Source organism: Xiphophorus couchianus, chromosome 7, assembly GCF_001444195.1.
Source record: "Xiphophorus couchianus chromosome 7, X_couchianus-1.0, whole genome shotgun sequence".
NCBI classification, from domain to species: Eukaryota; Metazoa; Chordata; class Actinopteri; order Cyprinodontiformes; family Poeciliidae; genus Xiphophorus; species Xiphophorus couchianus.
In genome coordinates, this window is record NC_040234.1 from 19,850,183 (window position 1) to 19,871,622 (window position 21,440).

The following is a 21,440-nucleotide window of genomic DNA, read 5'->3' on the forward strand; positions in this document are numbered from 1 at the left end:
TTCAAATTATAACTAGTGCAGTTAAAACTTGTTTCTTTATAAATCTGCTGAATAACCAATACTTGAGAGTCCAAAAGGCTTTTATCATTTAATCACTTTATTTTCTCTTTAATCAGTCCTTGTTCTAATACTCTTCCTGAAAGTCATGCCTCTTTTTTTGCACTTCTACTCCCGCACTACACTTTCACACACTCACACAGAACCATTCTCTTACCTCGTTTCTTTCATCGTCTCACGTGTTGATTTTGTTCATTTTTTTTGTAGTTTGTATTACCCGTGGGAATTACTCGCACTTTTAACTGTGTTTTGGAGAAATTAACTTACTGTCTTTTTTTTGCAATTTAGTAGATCCATTAATCATTTGACACACATTCATATTTAAATGAAGAATGTTCATAGTTTTTTTGACAAATGGAAATGTGGCTCAGGAGGCAGTGTTGACGTATTTATGAAGCAAAGCTTTAACAGTAGTTTTCATGCTGCTAAGTTCCATTGCTTTTGGAATCAAGGGTGAGATTTTGAGATCATCTTCAGAAATTAAATTTAAATTACAAAAATAATAATATAAAACCATACCCCAGCTATAATTGTGAAAGATACATTAAAAATCAGTGTTTACCAATAGATATGTGAATTGGCACCTGAAAAGTTTAGAATTTGTTGTTAAGAAAATATATATCAATCTCCTTTGATGTGGACTTTTGATTTCATGGTCGCTTGTCTTTTACAGATGCACAATCTATATATGAAACAGTGAAAAGGGGAAATACCCTAAAATCATGACATGACCTCTTTAATAATAGGTTACATTTTAAGCTGAACTGTAGGAGGTTTCTAGGTCTAGTCTCATACACAGATTCAGTTTGTTCCAAAAAGAGCAAAACAACTGCTACGTTTCATCAAATCGGATGCCCTTGTTGCTATGGAAAAGAATCAGATGGTGTACTTGTTGATATGTTGTTTGTGGTTTTGAGCCATTTTCCTAACATCTTCTGAGCAGATATAGAGTGACATATTTCCAAAGGGTACGTATGCTTCATAGACATACTTGTACAGGTGCATGATTTTGAAAAGAAAATGTCTTTGCTCTTCCTGAGTTTCTGAAAGGATGACTGGACTTACTATTTGGTGTCAGTAATGAAGTCAGCAAAAATTACACCTACAAGTTTCGCGTGTATACAATGTTTCCTTTCCGTTTGCACATAAAATCGTCCAAATTTAGTGCATTACTCAAATAACCTTTTCCCCGGCAAGCCTTATCTCTTTGTTATTCTGATCTTATGGTTAATTTTGGTTTGACTCAGTAAATGCAGGACACCAACGCAACTTTTTGAGTCAGTCCATGAAACCTTAAGCTTGTGGGCTGTTAATTTTTTAATCCCATTTTATCTTCAGACAGTGAAGCAGATAAAGCTTTTACAGTGCTGTGACCAAGTACTTTTCCGCTTACAGATTTCTTGTGATTTTGATCACATATTGATTTAAATGGTCAAAGTTTAATATCAGAAAAACAAACTGAGTAAATTCAATAAGCAGTTTTCAAATTATTCCTTTTTAACAAGGGAAAAACCTAAGCCTTTCCGAAAATATAATCACAGTTAACTCTTTTTTAGTTCAATTTCAGAAACTTTATCAAGACGTGATTCCTGTAAGACATGGAAAATTAAGAAATCACCTATACAGATCTTCTCTGATAGCATGAAATAGAGGAAAACCATGCCCCAATCTGAAGAAATTAAACACTGGCATTTATTAGTCTGGAAAGACTTTGCTGTTTCAGGACCTGCACAACTTGTTGCAGTTGATGGAAGAATGAATTCTGCAAAAAATAAAAAATCCTGAAGTATGTCACTTTAAGCTTAAGATCATTTTGTCTGATGCTGATCATTGACCAGCATCAGCTCAATGATGCTGGTGTGCTATGGAATGCTCACATTGCCTGTGAACATTCACGATCGTGAACTGTTCCTGAATTAAACTAATTCTGTTAAGGAAGTGGTCCTCAATTCTTCTTTAGTACTGTAAAAGTTTCACTGCTATTTATTGTAAATGTCAATGGCAGATGTTGCCCACAGGGGTGACACAGCCATTTTTTAGGTTTTTGAGGCAATTACTTCTCTACATATAACCAGGTTGGTTGCGATATCATTTTCCGTAATAAACAACATATTATTTAAATACTGCATTTTGTATTTTTGTCTTGCTGTCAAAAATTATTTAATGATTTAAAAATGTAAGTGTATCTCAAGAATCAAAAAAGAAGAAAATCCTAAAGAGGTGGTGCTATCATTCACAACACCATATGAATAAAATGGTCATGCAGCTGTGTCTACCCAAGCAAGTAAAAGTTATTACTGTCAGTGATGTTCTAGGGACATGAGTCTTAACATGTTCCTTCGTATAGGTGTGTAGTAAAAGTAAAACTGATTTTTATTTTCCATGCTGAACTCTAACATCTCAAAGTTGTTACTATAGACCCTAGCCTGCGAAGCCATTGCTATGAGCATCTGTCAGCATCTGTTACCAAAAGCTAATGGAAAATCCATCTTGACAAATCTGGGCCACTCGAGGACAGCATTGCCAAGGGATAGCCAGGGTTGGTCACCTGAGATTTCCTCCAACCCCAAACTGTGCAACCCGAGCTTAGGCTGAGGGATTGTATCATGGACAACGTCTCCCAGTATGCCCCACTCAGTGAGGCTGTTGTTAGAGTGCACCAAGACCACAAAAGACGTTGACAGCACATATGACCGGCCATTACTAGAGATAACTTAGTGCAGATTCTTTTTGTACTTATAAAATGAATAATTTCAGAAATAGACCAATAAGGCATTACAAGGAACCCTTTCAGAAGCAACACTGGCTCCTTTATTTCACTTTCTTGTTTTTCTTGTGTGTTCTATTGTTTAGTTCTGTCTGCTAAGACAGGTCTAAAAACTGATGGGCTAACCATGTTTCCTTTGGGATTTGACACCTGGGTCAGAGATAGTGTTCACCTTTTGCCACTGCATTGTTCAATGACCCTGACGGGGCCGGGGTGTAAGGGGATAAGGGATTGGTGTGCTCTCCCTCTGAGTGGACACTGGGCTATCCATAGCCAGGGTTCTGTACAGACTGCTGAGAGGATGCAATCTGATCTGCATTTGATGGACATCAGGATTCTATTGTTGCATAAAAACAGTATACTTATGTACACTGGTGTGCCACATAGACTCTGAGGCAGATCTGGTAAGAATGTGGAATTATTAGACAAACAGAGATATTTTACAAGGACTCTGCCTGTGTACAGGAGAATGTGCTCCCTAACACATTACTACGTCGTCACTTTACTTGATTGCGTTATCAGTTGAATTGTTTTCACAATAACAAATGAATTGGAATTGTTTAGGTAACAGCGTATAAAAATCTCATCCTTTAAAAAACCTGTAATTTGAGCTTCTAAGGACTCAAAATGTGTTTCATAATAATGCAGGCCTTTTCCAAGACCCCTGAATTCTCACTTTAATAACATGGATTTTTTTTTTTTTCACAAAGCACTGAGGTCTCTTTTCCTTCTTTTTTTTTTTTTTTTTTTCTAAACGTGTGCTTTGTTTCAATGCTTGGTAAAGATTGCTTTCTCTTTGTTTCCCAGGTAACGGCCAATGCTCTTCCGGCAAGGAGGACTCGAGAATGGTGGTGGATATGTCACCACCTAATGTACCAGCACATCCCCTGGGTCCTAATTCCCCCAATGGTTAGTAAATATATATACTGTACATAATAGTGCTGCATTCTTCCAAAGCCACTCCACAACCCAAATGCATTCTACTTATTGACACTGCTGTTGTTGTTTTTGATATGTATGCCTAATAGTGCTGACTAGATATTCAGAAATTAGCCTTGCGTTATTTTCACAAATATAAGCATGGTAAAAAAAAAAAAAAATAGCTGCCAGGTTCAACAAATGTGTTGCTGTTTACCGTGGATTATGTCACTGTAAACTGTATGGTGCCTCTTAAAGGAATTTGAATTTTTGTACATTGTTTCAACATGAAATGTGAATTCCTTAAATGGGATTATTGCTTGATTGATCAACACAATGTAGTGTATAAATGGAAGGTTTAAAGAAAGTGTTAACCAGGTTTCAAAGATTGGAAAAGTTTTGTGTGAATTTATATTTAGCCCCATTGAGGCAATACTTTGAAGATTATTCTTCCTGCAAATACAAATAATTAGTTATTGAACAACTAATTATTTATAGACACATTGCAGCTTGGCATCACACGCTCAAGATCTCGTCCCCCAGCTTCCTGTCTTTGGCTACACTGGATTTTATTCAAGAGTATGAGAGTAAGGGAGGGGCTTAGTTTTCAGATTTTTATTTTGCTAAAATCTTTAAATCTATGCATAAAATACATTGAGTTTGTGATTTTAACGTGACAAAATGTAAAATAAAAGTATGTATGCTTTTACATAATTTTATTTACATGTGCATCTCAGCATCTGTTCATCCATCCAACTTGAATGATGATGTATGATGTAAATTTCTAATATTCAAAGTTAAATGTCATGCTTTCATTAGATGCAAGCAGAAAATATCATAGCAGAAAGGAAAACTTCAGTCTGTGTAATTATCTGTAAAATTAATTTCTGTTGGTGAGGTAAATGCAGAAATAAATTAACTTCTCAATAATATTTAAGTTATTATTGAGATGCATATGTATCTGTAGGCATGTCTGTAGTGAATAGAGTAGACATTTTACTGTCATTCAGAAAACATATAGCAGGTAGCATAAATTCCAAATATAATTATGCTTCCTTGACTCCCCATTGGACCATTAAGATTGTCAAAAATGAAAGAAATGTATGAAAAATATTAAAAGAAAAATATTCAAATAATTGCTCTTTACACAATGGACAAGGCTTTTTAGTTTAAATAAAATATAAGACAAACATAAATGATTATAGCAAATGGTGTTGTACAAAACTTCACAGAACAAAAATGTGCCATTGTTCATATTTTCTCAGATAATGAACTGTAAAATGCAAACAATTACATTACATAATATTAACAATTTAGCATGGATACAGTAGGCTTTATGAAAACAATTTTTTGCAAAAGTATACCATTCTGAACCTCAGGGTAAAATATAGTCCAGAGTGTCATTTGGTTTGCAGTTAGTGTCCTGACCAAAAAACCTAGATTATCTGTAGCAATGTCACCGTGAACAAGCAAATTAAGTAAAGGGGAAACAAAGTAAAATTAAGCAACTGTAGAAATATAACAGAAACCTTTCCCACAAGTCTTTAAGAGGGTTGGAGGAGAGCTGGAATAAGGTTTCCCCAGGGAGAAACTGTAATAGATAAAAAAAAAGAAACAAAAAAACTCAGTGCCAAACTTGCAAGCTTAAACGGAGCCTCTATGATGATTATATATTCTGCCCTCCATTTACTGATGAGTAGAAGAGTAAAATTACAGCCTTTAGGGTGGATGACAGATTGGATGGCAATGGTGACAGAATGTCTTCTTTATTCATAATGTTTTGATGCTGTCAGTCAACCACTCAATCAATAATGATCACCCTTCCTGTACTTTAGAGATAAATTATTAGGAACTCATGTAAAGCATCAATACAATATTGTAATTAAAAGAAGTAGTTAAATATATGTTAATTTACTTACTCCTTTTGTCACATCTAATGAAATCGAAATAATTTCTTCTCCTGACTGCTCTGTACATTCCAGTCTCCCACAATGGAAAAAATGGATGTAGACACACAGAGCTGAGTAACAAGGACGTTTAGGTCTTGTCCGTGTTGCCAGGATACAGCTGTCAAAGACGAGGCTCAGTTTCAACTTGGGCACTAGGATAAGTGAAACATACAGTTAAAGCTTGGAGGATATTACTTCTTAATGAAACAAATTTCCACAAGTCTATAAAATAGAATCCCCTAACTTGTACATTTCTTCTGCTAAACATAAAGTTGTCAGGATTTTTCTTCACAGATTGAGAGGTCGGTTGATGAAAGCAGTCAAATGGAAGGATTTAATGAAACAACAGCTACACAGACTCTCACTGTGATTATTTCCCCTGTAAAATCCCAAAACAGGATTGTCAGGATCAGTAAGGTGCGGTTGGAGCGTGCTTGAGTTTTATTTGTTTCTTCTTGTCCAAACGTAGGGTTCATTTCATATTTTAAAACAGACAACACTTGTAGTGCTGACTTAAAAAAAACTCCCTAAATATTCAGTTACACAAGAACATGGGAACTTTGTAGTATGGGAACAAAGTCAAGTCTACTTGATGAGACAGATCATCAAGTTATGTAATACTGGGAAAATAACTTTTGGCTCTCGGGTTCATCACAAATACTAAAATCAATAGGTCAAAACTAAAAATGTCTCTACAGGAATGTTTTTACCACTGTGAAACTGAATCAAAGCAATGAACAGGAGCTAAATGTAATATTCTGGAAAAACCTGTTTTATGATGTTATTTGTTTATCGGTTTATTTATGAGGATCATAATGGAGGATCAAATGAAACAAGAATTTCAGATCTGTTCATATTTTTTAGAGATTTGGGTCATGAGTAGAATCTGGCAATTTTTAGTACTAGACATCCTGCAATAACTGAACTTGAAATTTTCTGATCAGTGATTTGTGGCAGTTTGTGCTTAAAAAACATTTTTCTCTCTGGACATTGTTTCTAATTAAAGGGGGCCCAAAGAAAAACAATAAAACCTAATGTAGGATTAGTAAATAAAGCTAGGCACAGCTCTCTGTTCTTTTGGTATTTTTCAGAAATATCAATTAATGTAAGCTGTAGTAGCCCAAAACTGGCACAAATTTTTGCACACACACATTTGCGCACAAGCACTAAATGTATTGCACAATCTTTTGCCCTTGTCTTCCATTGTATCTCCCATTGGTAGTCAATGGGAGATATGTCTGAGGCACATTGCAGCCAGCAATGTGCCTCTGACACTCCTTTTCTCCTCAGGGACAGCTTGAAACCAGACCATCCTGTTTTGTTTTTTTCTCTGATTTGACTCAGTCTTCTCCATTCTTGGTACCAGATCATCCTATTCTGTACATTACTGCACATTACAATATTATTATCCCCCCTTAAACATTTAATGTATATTATTAAATTTGTTTTATCACATCAGCACAAAAACTTTAAAGCATTAGACTTATTCAACCTTTTGGCCATTTGGAGTTCTCTAACCTAAATCAAATGACGTTATATGTTCATACAATAAAAAGGCCACTTTGTGAGATAATGTAAATTATTCTTGTAATTATTGCACGATCACATCATATTACGGACTCAGCAGGTCAAGAGAATCACATATTTAAATTTTTACAGAAGTGGCTATAAAGCAAGAGGAAGATCTGGTGGAAGATGGTGACAACAGCAGCACAGCACCTGAAGAAATGGGTCACCCAGGAGATGAAGGAGCAACACCGGAGGAATCTACGACTAGCAGCCCACACAATGGACAAGATGGGTCTGGACCAAATGCACCATCAGATGCAGGGATTCGACAGCAAAATGGTATGCATTATTTCTAAATGGAATAAAAGCATTTGCATATACGGATGTGTGATATGATTCAGATGTTTTTATAAAAAAATGTAGGTTTCGGCAGGAGATTTTGTAGTTAACTTGTGACAGTGAGTCATATGCCTTTTCTTTTATATATTTTTTTTGTTCCTCGACAGTGGGTGGAGTTTTCTTTCTTCTTTCTTTTTTTCTGAACACAACAGTTTTGCTTTGAAATGATTAGCAAGGAAAAAAAAAAATCCTTGGAATCTTCCGCAACCTGTTTCCAACTGACGCCATGACTCCTCTGGTTGTCATCGCACTTAAATCAGATTTCTCTTTTTCCAACTGGCTTCTGATCAAAAGATTTACAGCTAGCACAAGACAATGTATTGACCACGCCCAACAGTTTCGTCAAATACATGTGTAACATTTACCCTGTTAAAAGCAAAAATAGGCATTTATACTCTAAGAAAACTAAAACATGTTAATGACAAATTTCTGAATGAATCAAAACAAAGTGCTTTTTGTGTTTGCAATGAGTCAGCTAACACCAGCTTATGGCTGTCTTTGTATTGTCCACTCCTTCATTAGATATTGCTCTAATTCAGGGTTTGAACAGTTCTCGTCTCTTTGGTTTTTGCTAGAGAATATTTTTAAATATCAGAAGCAATTTTGGACATCTAAACTTAAAAGTTTTAAACATCTTTGCTGTTTTAAACATCAAACAGCAAAGATGTTTAAATTTAAGGTATAAATTACGACATAATAAATTAGGAAAAGTGTAATAGGTAAATAAATGAGTGTTGAAATTCTGAATTAATGAAACAGGAAACAATTTAATTTTGATATTATCAGCTGGAAGTATCTCTGTAGTGTTGCTGCTAACTTCGTTGCTGCAATATGTCAGAGTTGAGTTAAATTTACTTTGTTCTGAAATTCTGATCCATGCCATTTAATAAAGTCTTAAGTTAAAGAGACCTTTATATGGACATTATTGTGAAGTCACAGCTAACATGAACAGATTGTTATGAGTCATTAAAATCCCATGATCAAGAAAACATCACTGGCTAATAATCAAGAGCATAGTTCCACAGTAAAGCATGCTCACCGGCTGCAATCTGTAGCTCACATTCACACTTCCTTTCACTCTTTATTACATAAAAACTTCTAATAAGACTCGAGTGTTGGACTGGAGACCAGTCACATCTCTTGTCTTTAAGCCACAAGTCGAGTCTGCAGCCTTTTATTTTCTCTCTTATGAAGTCTTGTCAGAGATTCTAAGTTTGATTTAAATTTGGGCTTTGACTGAGTTATTGTAATAGATGGTCAGTCCAATAAAATTTATTCAATACAGGATTATAGTTAATCTAACTATAGCATAATATAAAGCAATAAAACTACATGCTTAAAATACAGTTTGGAATTAAAATACAATTGTTAGAGAAGGCAATATTGATATGAGCATCAGTTTATCTTAATCATATTAACAAGAACTACTTTTGATTTAGTTCTATTCCATATTTTGTCTTTCTTTTATATAACAAAAAATAAGCTTATCAATATGTTAGGGAAGATGATGTGAAGTGAATATTTATAGTCTATTTACCTTAAAACATGTTGTTGAAAACACTCTATCTAATGCCACAGCAATTGTCAATCTGCACATGTACTATTCCGTAGCGCTTAATTTTGAAGTGGAACAAAGTTGAGGCATAGTTTTCAACATTTTTCACCATTAAACATCTTACATCTGCAAGTTTTGGGGGGACTCGTTATCAGCAATGCACATCTACAGATAGAGCTTTTTGCCTATTGTTGCAAAATCTCTAAAGCTCACTCAGCGCAGATGTAGAGCATTTGTGAACCTCTCTTATCAAGTCTTCTCTGAGATTCTAAGTTTGATTTAAATCTGGGCTTTGACTGGGTCAACGTAACGGATGAATGTGCTTTGATCAAGACATTCTATTGTGTCGCTGGTTTTACGCTTACGGCCATTGCCCGGCTGGAAGGCTGGAAGTCTCAAGTTCTTTATAGCTTGTAGCAGCTTTTCTTGCTGTCCTGTCGTGCATTTAGCTCAATCTAGCTTCACGTCAACTCTGAACATCTTCAGTGGTCCCCCGAAAGACTAGATTGCCCACAGCATGGTACTGCCACCATCATGTTTCTCAATGGGGTGGTGGTGTGTTCAGGGTGATGTGTAGTGTTAATTCTCTGCTGTGAGTCAAATGACCAGTTTGGATGTAATCTTACCAGAACATCTTCTTCAACAAGTTATCTGTTTCCTCAACATGACTTGTGACAACTGTAAACTTTTCTCTGCAGCGGGTTTCTTCTTGCCACAGTTCTATAAAGGTCGATTTTGTGAAGTATAAAGCTAATTATGACATAAAGATATAGTACTGATTAGTTATCATTAGCTATCCATAATGGTATTTGTCGCTTCAGTCAAATTCTATAGCCAGTGGGGTCAGTGAAGAGAATTAAAATGTTTACTTTTAATTTTCTGTAAGTTCAAAGGTTAAAATGCCCCCCCCCCCACACACACACACACACACATATTTTTCTCTTTATTTCGTTTTAGAAATCTTCAAGATTTTACTAGGAAATGAAATATATTGTCAAAAGAGCTGATGAAATGCTTAGCTTCTCAAATATGAAGAATAAAGCAGTTGCTAGTGGTAACACATAGATAAAGTAAATTTTCAGCTATTAGATAAGGTACATTATTCTATTTAAAGTAAAAAACATGACCCTTGCTCCCTTGCTAAAATCTTCTAATAGTAAGTCTTGTATTGACTTCCTGCACCATCTTCCTTCAGGTGACAGGCCTTTCCAGTGCAACCAGTGCGGTGTATCGTTCACCCAGAAGGGGAACCTGTTGCGACACATTAAGCTGCACACAGGTGAAAAACCCTTCAAGTGCCCCTTCTGCAGCTATGCTTGCCGACGCCGTGATGCCCTCACTGGCCATCTTCGTACTCATGCTGGTAAGCTTTGTTCTCACCAGCGTGCTTCTCTTTTTTAACCAAACCATGTCTGCTACCTAGAAGAGACTGTTGCTGTGTCACCAGAAGTGCTATGAAGATAAACAAAAGAAGAAGTTGTAGTTTTATATTTAGAGAGACTAATGTTAATATTTCCCCCCCTACATTTTAGGTCGTTATGTATAGTACAATCATTTTAGTGAGCATCAGATTATTAGTCCCAGATTTTTTCGGAAAAAGAAAGTATCGGGTTTATTTTGAATTCCTGCATTCCTCACATATTCTTCTTATATATTAGTGTGACTTACAGGCATGTGCAAGGTTAAAGACCTGTGTTTTTCATGTCCACGTTGTAGATGTTGTGAATGCTTTGTGGTTAGGTTCCAAGGACATGCTGTTTCTCAGTTGCTTTTCTATAGACAGAGGAAACTGTTGAGAAACATATGTGGAGTGGTAGCAGTCTCTCTCAACTGTAACCCACTTTCCTATCAGAGGACGTGTTCTCCCCTCCATTGCACCTTTGAAATCAAGGTCAGACAATACCGTCATTTCTGCCAGTGATGCCCGCACGGGGGTTACTCATACAAAGTCCTCCTTTTAGATGGAGGCAAAATTTGTTTCTGTGTTCTGTACCAATACAAGTTTTTATATTTTTATTTTATATTGTTTATATTTTGTTTGACTGTTCTGCAAAAGTATTGCCTTCTGAATTATCTCACATTTGGTTTAAAACCACCAACTAGAGCGTTTCTTTACTGGGAGTGTACACCGAGATAAAGTCGCTTATTATTGTGATGTTGAGAAAAATTATGCATTTTTCAAGTATGAATCAGGAAAGTGTTGACTGAATTCATATTTGGCCTCAATTAGTCAAAAACCACCTTTTGAAGCTTTACATTTTTGGGGGATTAATCTTTTGATAACTTACTATTACTGGCCAAATAGCTCAGGCTCTGTCAGATCTGATAGAGAGCATTTGTAAACACACATCCCAAGGCCTATGCTTTGACTGGACTCTTCATACACATGAATATGTTTTTGTCAAAACCATAATGATTATATGTTCGTGGTCATTGGTCTGCCGGAGGTTTAACCTCTACCCCAATTTCAATTCTGTTGCACCCTCTACCCCTATTTAGCCCCTTACTTCTTCCCCATCAACGCTTACGGCTTTCTTTTAACAATGTGTGTGTTGTTTTTCTTTTGTATTGGCACTGCACTTCCATAAGGGACCGTTTTGTTGTCAGATTCTGAGCTGTGGGATTTCTGCAGCTCTTCTACCATGTGTCTCATGGCTGCTTAATGCTTTCACTCATCAATCTATCAGTCTAGGTGGAAGGCTATCCCTGTGAAGATCTGCCATTTTGCTATATTCTTGCTATATTCTTTCCATTTTCGCATGATGGATTCAACAGTGCACCATGAAATGTTTGTGTCTTGAGATAATGGTTTGTATCATAACACTGCTTTAATTTCTCAGCAGCTTTATCCTAGATTAATCAAATGTTTGGTGTTGGTTAATTAACCTCTGGACCCATGAAAAAACAAGATTAATTCACACATATGTTGACTTTATTTATTAGTCAGAAACTTTTTAAGGCAGTGTCTTGCTTTGCTCTGGATTTTATTTTGGATTCAGATTTATTTTTTTAAATATATATCTTTTTCCTACAGTAATAGTGTTGGTTATTCACATGATATACTTTGAGATTTTTGGCTGAAACATATAAGTTTACAAGATGTTACTCTTGCATTTCACCAGAGGCGTAATCGTAACAGTCTTCCCCTATATTTATCCTGGATCCTTTCTTTATCCAGGCTTAGTTTTAAAGGCTTGTAAAGGTGACAGCTCTGACTTGGTTCCCAGCCAGCAAGAACAGGTTTAGCTAAAAAAAAACATAAAAAAGAAGAGGGAAAGCGAGAGAAAAACAGAGTAGTCAGTGGAGGAAAAAGTTAAGATAGTGACATTCAGTGAAGCAGGGAAACTGAAGACTGAACAGGGTGTTACACTGGAAGGTGGCTTTTTTCACAGTAAGAATGTCGTTGTGAGACAATAACAGACAATACTGTGTATTGAGAGGGAAGCAGTTTTTCATTAGCAACTACATACCCCAATTTCCCATGTATTAGTCAAATGCAATCAGTGTAGTAAGTCTGAGCTTAAAGCATTTGCATAAATAAGAACAGCAGGTAAATGTGAGTTCTTCAGATCCTTCCAACATCTGCACAAGCTTGTATGTGGGTGGTCATATAAATATGAGAAAAAATAAACAAAAAAATAAAGGATGAATAATGTGCAAAACTTTAATTATTTTTTTTTAAATTATTGTGATACACAGCAAAGAAAAATATTCCCATGATAACCTTTCATTTTGAAGTAGCTCATTATTTTAAAATATTAATTCTGCAGTGCCACTATGTGGTCAATATTTTATGTTGCAGTAGGAATAGAACAAAAAACATGTGCTTATGTAACACTAACAATGATAGTATGGTTTTGTCATTTTGTAACATGTGGGCTTATTTTTATAAAAAAAAGATCCACCATCTAGACATTTATCTGGGAAAAACAGAAATATGATTTACTGTAAGAGTAATATGCAGTTCTTACTCACTTCCTTTACATCATATTTTTAATTTAGTAAACACACCTTTCTGCTTAACATAAAAAGCTCCTATGACAGTAGGTGAATCTGCCTCCAGGCATATGTGATGTGGTGTGTGTGTGTGCGAGCTCGCGTGTATGTGTATGTGTTACTGCCTTAGTGTCTCAGACTGAAACATGCTTGGTTTCTCTGTTCTCACAGTACTAGATCACCCATACATCATTTTCTAGTAGTAGCTGTAAAAACTATACCAGGGAATGTCTGTCACAGCCAATCATAGTGTCTGGTTCTTAGTAGTAGACGTATGTGGCCACTACTTCACTCACTGACTCTCTTTATGAGTCAGTACCCTAATACAGGACACAGAACTATTGCCTCAGCAGTCTTCATCTTGATGAGACCCCGCTTTATGCTGTGTTTTTATGCTGAGTTTTTAAGAAGGATTTACAACGGAACCTTTAAGTAAATGCTGCATTTGTCTTTCAAGTAAGCTCACCATTTATTGCCTATCAGGTTAAAAATATGACGTGTTAAAACAATGTAGATTGGGTGACTGAGAAAGATGTAAAGAATGTGTCCTCATCTTTCCATTTGAATGAACTAAATAAAACAAAAGTGGTATAATGAATCACACTCCACCTCTGTAGCAGTTGAACTTGGAGTTACTTTCCTACCATCACGGGATGCATGATCAACTCCGTTGTTTACTCATGCACTGCCACAGCAGTGGGAGTTTGCTTTGTGTGGCACAGACCAAAGTGTTTTGAAATAGAAACTACATGGCGCAACTACTGATGTCGCCCACAGCCTCTGTTTCAGTCTAGCAACAGTTGTGTGGAATCCTCACACTAGTAGTGGAACCTCCATGACCTCAGAAGATTACTTTTGCTTGGTTTATACTACTAACTATTCACAAGTTGTATTACTATTACACATACCTTTGTTGCTGCAGCTCCAGACTCTACACTGTATGCAGCTGTAACTGAAACAAATATTTCTCTATTGATTACCCATTATTTCAGTTGGCAAACCACACAAGTGCAACTTCTGTGGACGGAGTTACAAACAACGGACATCTCTGGAGGAGCACAAAGAGCGTTGTCACAGTTACCTCAGCTTGGATCCTGGTGCCCACACAGGCCCTTACACAGGTAAATGTTAGAGTTGCACAGTGAAAACAGCTGATGACCGGAATTGATAGATGTTTATTCTGATCTGGTGTCCAGCCAGTTTGAAACTGAAAAAGCTAATTTCTATTTCTAATAAATAAATGCACCCTTTCTAAGCGCTATCTTCTTCATTCAGCTTTTGCTGAATGAAGAAAGCTATTTTCGGAATCAGTGAGGTTTTTGAAAATGCAGTCAGAGGAAGCACAAAGATGTAAGAAGCTATTTACAAGAACACTGTACTTTAACATGTCTTCTTATCTGCAATTCATTCAGGCTGTGAGAGAGTGAGCAAGACTTAAATAAATAAAGAGCTGAACAGAACTTAGTAAAATGTTATTTATTATATTAGATTAAGATTCCATCTTTTATATCTATGAATGAAATCCACATAAGATGTGCATTTGATCTTATACACGGAGGCTGATACATTTTCAAACGCGCATTGTGAAAGTGAATTTCACCGAATTAAAAGGTGTGTTGTGAATGTGTCCTTTGTAATACTAACTCTGAAAACCTAGTTAATTGTTTATTTAATATGCTGAACTCCATAATCATTTTTGTCTGTTCCTTAAATTGTTAGAAAACCTGTTTTACATTAGCTTTGCTCTCACATAACGACATGAGCTCTGATTATGACTAAAATGATTAAAGGAGTGTCCACAGTCAGAGGGCTGAAAAGAAAAACAAACAAACAAACAATCATATATATACAGTATATACAGTATATATATATATATATATATATATATATATATATATATATATATATGTATATATATACAGTATGTGTGTGTGTGTGTGAAGTGGAACTCGCTGAAAAGTTTGTAAATGAAAATTAATCTAAATGAAAAATCTTTTAAATTAAATTTCTTATATTGTGAATTATGTCCATCAAACAAATCCGATTTTCAAAAATAAAATTAGAAAAGTTGTTAAAGAAGTTGTGTATTTTTGTCTAAATGTTTAAATATTTTGTGACCTAGTTATTTCACACTTAAAACGTCCCTCTGTTTAAACCATTCCCTCCGAAATCTTTAGGTGACGTTCCAAAGGGGGGCATGGCTGAGGCCGGCAGTATGCCAGCCTTCGATCGGCCACCTGTCATTGAAAGACTGCCCACTAACGTTGGCAAGAGGAAGAGCACTACACCTCAAAAATTTGTGGGTGGGTATTTCGTATATAGGTCAAATATCAGCAGCTTGATTTGTGGTGCTTATTTTAGAGGAACTGTTTTATAAATGTCAACCTTTTGCATTTCATTAGCTGCTATCAACTTGCATGACAATATATATATTTTTTTCGCTCCAACAGTAGTTACACATTAGACATTTTTATTGTTGAAATACAAACATTTTAAAATTTGGATGTTAAATAGTTTTTTTTTAATTGTTGTTGTTTAAGTGCACACTCAGTTAAGCTTTTGTTTGTCAGAATTATTGAAATGTATTTAAGTCTTATGCTTATTCAGCTCATTTCAACAATTTCATTTGGTGAACAAGGTAGTAACAATATAATTTTGATATATACATATTTATTTTCAAAGAGATTTTTCCCTCCCAGCTTTTGTGTCACATCATATCCTTATAACACACAGCAACTATGAGCCCTATCTATGTGAGATGTTTTCTTTTTTTATTTGCACCACTATTAGAGGAAGAGATTGAGCACGCAAAGGGCTCATAGGCAAGGAAATGTTTTTCACTCTGTGGTTAGATACACCTGTAACTTATAACAAGTGAAAACAGCTTACCGCATCCCTGTTCTGGAGGGGTTAAACAGTGCAATAGTAGCAGGATGGGGCTTTCCACCCCATTAGACAACAACATATAGCACAAAATGTGAAAAACAAGAGGTGAAATAGCAGCATAATTCACGTTTGATGGTCTAGAAAGGAAATATAAAACCATACTCAGATTTTTGCTAACTGTTTGGCTTTCCAGATTGTCATTTAAGGGAAAGCTTTCCCTTAATTTATGTGTTTTTTTTCTGTATGTGTCAGTTATTGTTAAAATTAATTTTAAATGATGTATTTATTTGCAGGAGAAAAGCTTCGCTACAGCTACCCTGATATCGGCTATCATGAGATGCGCTTGAAATATGAAAATCATCCTGAATTGATACCACCCCACATGATGGACCAGGCTATCAACAATGCCATGACATACTTGGGATCAGATACCCTCCGTCCTATGCTCCACCATCCAGGTCCATCTGTATCTATGGCTGACGTTGTTCCCATTGTCAATCCCCTGTATCACCATGTTCTACCATTTAGCCAGCAACCAGAGCGTCCAGGAAACTGCGAAACACTTCCACCACATCCACCCCAATCCCAAGAGTTTCCCAGCCACCCCACTTCGAATGGCGCTACGTCCTTAACTCGGCAGAACAAGCAACCTCAGGCATCACAGGAGGAATCAGCAAGCAACAGTGGCGTTGATTCGGCTGACTCGGCTCGAAGCAGCCCTCAGGAAAGGCAGGGCTACCTGAACTCCAGCGCAGCTGCAGTCCTCAGGTCACGAGCCAGTCCAGCTGTGGGCTCTGGTGAGCGAGTTATTGATGCGTCACCCAGGAGTGGGACAGGAGTGGGAACAGGGATGATGCGTGTGGCAACAGAGCGGCCAGTGGGCCATGAAGGGGTGCGGGTGTTCGCTCGAGACGGCCATGAGCTGCGAGCCTTTCAGTGTGAGCACTGTCGACTGCTCTTTCTGGACCACGTCATGTACACCATCCACATGGGTTGCCACGGTTACAGAGATCCCCTGGAGTGCAACATCTGTGGTCACCGAAGCAAAGATCGCTATGAGTTCTCTTCACACATAGTTCGAGGGGAGCACACTTTCCATTAAAAGAGACAAAAGGGAAGCAAGCGGGAAGCTTTGGGAAAAAGACAAGCATTAACCTGCTACCCATCCCTTCCCTGTGAAAGTGCATAAAACAGTGACACTGTAGGCAAGTGTAGCACAATCAAAGACTTTTTAAGCTACTGGTTGTAAATTGGAGCTGTTGAACAATCACATGAAGGTATGGGCCAAAGACTTATTTTGTACTCATTTAACTAACTTAGAACAAAGAAGTTTTTTTTTCCTCTTTTCTAACCAATTAATTGTTTATGAGAGCAGCTGCCAGCTTTTTGCTCGTTTTTTATTTTAATTTTACATGGAATTATCTTTCTTGGAGCTTTTGAGTTTTAAACTTTGTTCAGCTGCAAAACTCACGGTTACATAGTCATGTACCATGAAGACTCAATAAAATGTAAGAAAAATGGAAAGTAGCTTAGACCAATCTCAGCAGTGCATTACTGGTGAGACTGTGGAAATTTAGAACAAAAAGAGAAAGGTGTAATTTAATTAAATTAAGATGAGAGGAGACATGTCAGTCCCACTCGCAACACAATGGCCACACAATGTCAAAGTAGTTTCATAATCAAATACATTTTAGAAGTGAAAATGTAATGTTTTTTAAATTATACAACAGATTTCAAAAGTATATTCTGTTATACATGTACATCAGTGTCAATCTGAATTAATCCATGGATACTTTGGTAATTGGATGTGCTTCTTAGAGAAAAATGACAAAAACCAACAAACCTATCATCCTATGCTGACATTGGGAGGTGCTGTTCTTCTTTACACATTAATACCATGGTTTTATTTCTGTTTAAACCTTCATGACCTCAAAAAACGGCTTGTATTTCAATTCAATATTTGCATTTTAAAACTTTTTGTTTTCCTAATACTGGTTTGTGATGTCCAAATTCAATTATCAAGGTATTCATGGTCCCAAATCTCATCATTCCAAACTTGTAGTTATACTGTAAAAATATGAAAACAGAATTTTTGGACACATGCGCTTACAAGATTGAGTCGCAGACTATGAAGATAAGCATGCTGAAAGGTAAACAGTACCCTGTTTGTTGCCTTATTGTTCATATTCATATCAAATCTCAGACTTATTCTTTTCAGTCTTTTCTATAACATTCCAAGTACTCCATAAATACGCATAAATGTATTTGTTTCCTTTTAGCTGTGCTAGAGCTGCAACTCTAGCACTACGCTAGATTCACAAATATGAACAATTATCATCTTTTTAAATAGATACTATTATAAAAAAATGACAGTTATTGTAACTGTCAGTCACAATAATATTTCGTTGTTGGCACAGAGGTCTATGTTCAAGTTTCAGACTTGAACATAGTCACACTTTGGTTGCAAAAACAAAGACTTCAAACTTAACTTTGAAGACTTAAAACTTATTTAGATGTGTGGTGTTAGCAAAATTTTTGTTATTTTATCAGGAGTATCTTTATTCCCAGCTTTTCATAATAAAAGTATTTCCTGTTTTGTTCATTCAGAAATTATACATTCTCTCTAATTTATTTACTACGTGTAACAGGGTGCCTTGGAGCAAGTTCACTGTTTAGACTTTACATCAATGTCTAAACATTTGACACCAGATATTTTAAGATCAAATTAAACTTAATATCAAATATTTAAAATATATAAATGTAACATGGCTTAATAATAAACACATTACAGTTTATTACATGCAGGAAATTACTTTTGAACATGCTAGTAAATGAAATGCAAAGGCCACTTACCTATTTGCTTGTAAGAGAGGGATGTAAACCATTGGGCAACAAAGATTTATTACAAAGATACAGACACCCTTTCTGATGTACCTCACTTTTTAATCTTTTTGGATTTAAACATGAAACCATATGACTTAGTATAAAATAAAATGTGTATTTTTGTTGCATAGTAGATATATGCAGGTTGCACTGTTTGTCCTTTTTGTGCATTCTCACCATTGCAAAGAAACGGTTTACTGATGCTGAAGCTAAAGTTTTGCGCTGCGTTGGTTTTCATCTGCGGTTTTATTAGGCCTATCTTTTGCTAATGGAGCTGCTCTTTTATCTTCTCCTCTTCAACCCTCATCTCACGAATAAGCAAGTACACACTAATGTATGTTAGTTTCCTTCACTTTGAATCTTGCTTTTCTCACTTGCTATATGCCATTACAATCATGTATGACCTTTAACACCAAAGATCAAGAAAGGAGCAGTATGAGCTAGGGGATAAGTGAACAGAGTGTGGTTTCCCTATGTACAATAGTACTAATCTAAAGGAACTTCCAAAAACTACAGCATATCAACTTTTATACCCTTCATCATCTAAGAAATATGTATTAAAATTATGTTAAGGCCATCTACAAACTTCTTACTGTAGTTCATTGAAGCTTAGCAAATTTGGGTAAAGAGCTGGTCCTTTCATAGCTTCTCAGCACTGTGCTCAGTACAGTAGATCATGGTCATGCACTTTATGTATCTGTCTAGGCAATGCTATTTCAATGCAGGCATAACAGAAAACAATGCAGTTTATTCATAGAACAATCATGGAGCAGCATAAAAAAGGCAAAACTTTGTGTTTTTTTTCTGATAATCTTATGAATATGCTTGTTTGGTTATTTTTATGTAAGACGTTCTGCAAGATATAAGCATTATTTGTTTCACACAACTTTTCCTTTTTTTAAAACAATCCTGTAAGTTTCCTGTATTCATGAAATCAATAGGCAGCTTTTTTCTTGTTTACATGTTGCCTCTTAGCATAAGAACTCATGGTAAGGTTTTGGTATTGGAAATTGTTTACACCTTGCAGCTTTTATATTCAATCTTTTCATTATTTTGTCTATTTACCACTGTATACATTTAGTTTCTGCAAATGTTTATGTTTTAGAAAGGGGTTATTATGGAAAAACAAGCTTTTAATGTATTGCTAATTGCATTTTCCTTATGTTCATAAGCTCAACTTGTAGGTATAATACAACTCTACCTGTCTGTCTTATCCAAGCAGCCATATAAACAAAACAAACAAAAAAGTCTTCTTTCACCCTCTGTGTAACTGAGGACTTTACTTGAAAATTTTAATCATTGCTAATGCTACATGTTGTGTTTTTTGTAAGTTTTGATGACGAGCCTAGTAAATGTCTATTTTTCTGCTGAAATGTTAATACAAATAGTTTTGTGAACTTTGTATGGTTTTGAAGTTTAACAAATGTTTACAAAATTGTACAAGGAGTGGTTCTGGGTGCATTATAATGATATTGGCACTGAATATTGAAATTATTCAGGAACATGTGCCGACTGATGAGTTTTTATATTGACAGACTTTCTAATGTAAGGGCTCTCAGGAATTTGAATAGGCCTTGTATTTTTTATGTAGTTTATTTATCGAGAAAGATGCGCAGAGATTTCAGTTTCTCTGGTGCCTCTTAACACTCAAAGTGGTGAAGGAAGTTGTTCAGCCTTGTATTTTCTTTCTATGCTCTTTTTTTATCCTCATTGTCTTTATTTTTACTTTGCATCATTGACTATATGAAGACACACAGCTGTGAACATTGCAGTGTACATTTTAAGGCATGATTTCCCTTAATTAAAGAAATGGTTTTACTGCTTCACTTGTGTTGTGAATTTGGAAAAAGATTACATTGTCTTGTTGTTCTGTTCTACAGTACATAAAATTTCCTCTTTTGTAGTTAAAATGTACATTTTAAGTTACATTTTTTTGCATTGAAAAAAACAGCATTTTGGGAAATGTGTATCTCCATTATTTCTGTTGATATTTCTGAATGTAATTTTTTGGGTGATTGTGAATTCCAAGGTCCAAACAGTGACTGAATATAAGCTCGTCTTATATCCATTTTATATCATCCACTGGTTTTACAATGCACATCCAACATGAAGTTATTATACTTTACAACTGGTAAAGTATTTTCTGTATTTTGGATACTTGAGTAGAGTTCTGTTTGATGTCTAGACCTCAAAAATTGCATTGTTTTGAAGAGGGGATGTAAATTATTTCAGAGAATGCATCTTTGTCTCTATCCCCATTTTCATCCAGAAAATGAACCCATTTTAAATAACCTTATTTATTTATTATTATTTTGCATTCCATAAATAATATGCATATGAGGGTGTGCACTTTAATAAAAATACAATAAAATAATAATAATAATAATAATAATAATACATGTATAAATGCCCCCTCAAACATAAGATTTAACAAAATGAAGCCCTGATTACTTATGTATTCACATATAACCTGAGTAAAATTTGCTGTGACTGAAAAATAAATAAATGCAAATAGGCCTTG

At 35.6% G+C, this 21,440-nt stretch overlaps 1 protein-coding gene across 6 annotated transcripts in view; it reads left to right on the forward strand.

Annotated features, from left to right (window-relative positions):
- The window catches only part of ikzf2 (IKAROS family zinc finger 2), a 58,233-nt gene extending 37,465 nt beyond the window's left edge, over positions 1-20,768 (forward strand). For all 6 annotated transcript variants that reach the window (XM_028023591.1, XM_028023594.1, XM_028023592.1 and 3 more), the window contains 6 exons: positions 3,632-3,733; positions 7,351-7,539; positions 10,350-10,517; positions 14,143-14,271; positions 15,328-15,453; positions 16,330-20,768. In XM_028023591.1, coding sequence (XP_027879392.1) covers positions 3,632-3,733; positions 7,351-7,539; positions 10,350-10,517; positions 14,143-14,271; positions 15,328-15,453; positions 16,330-17,138 — 1,523 coding nt within the window. In that variant the 3' untranslated portion in view covers positions 17,139-20,768. The remainder of the gene's footprint in view (positions 1-3,631; positions 3,734-7,350; positions 7,540-10,349; positions 10,518-14,142; positions 14,272-15,327; positions 15,454-16,329) is intronic.
- Positions 20,769-21,440: the final 672 nt, after the last annotated feature.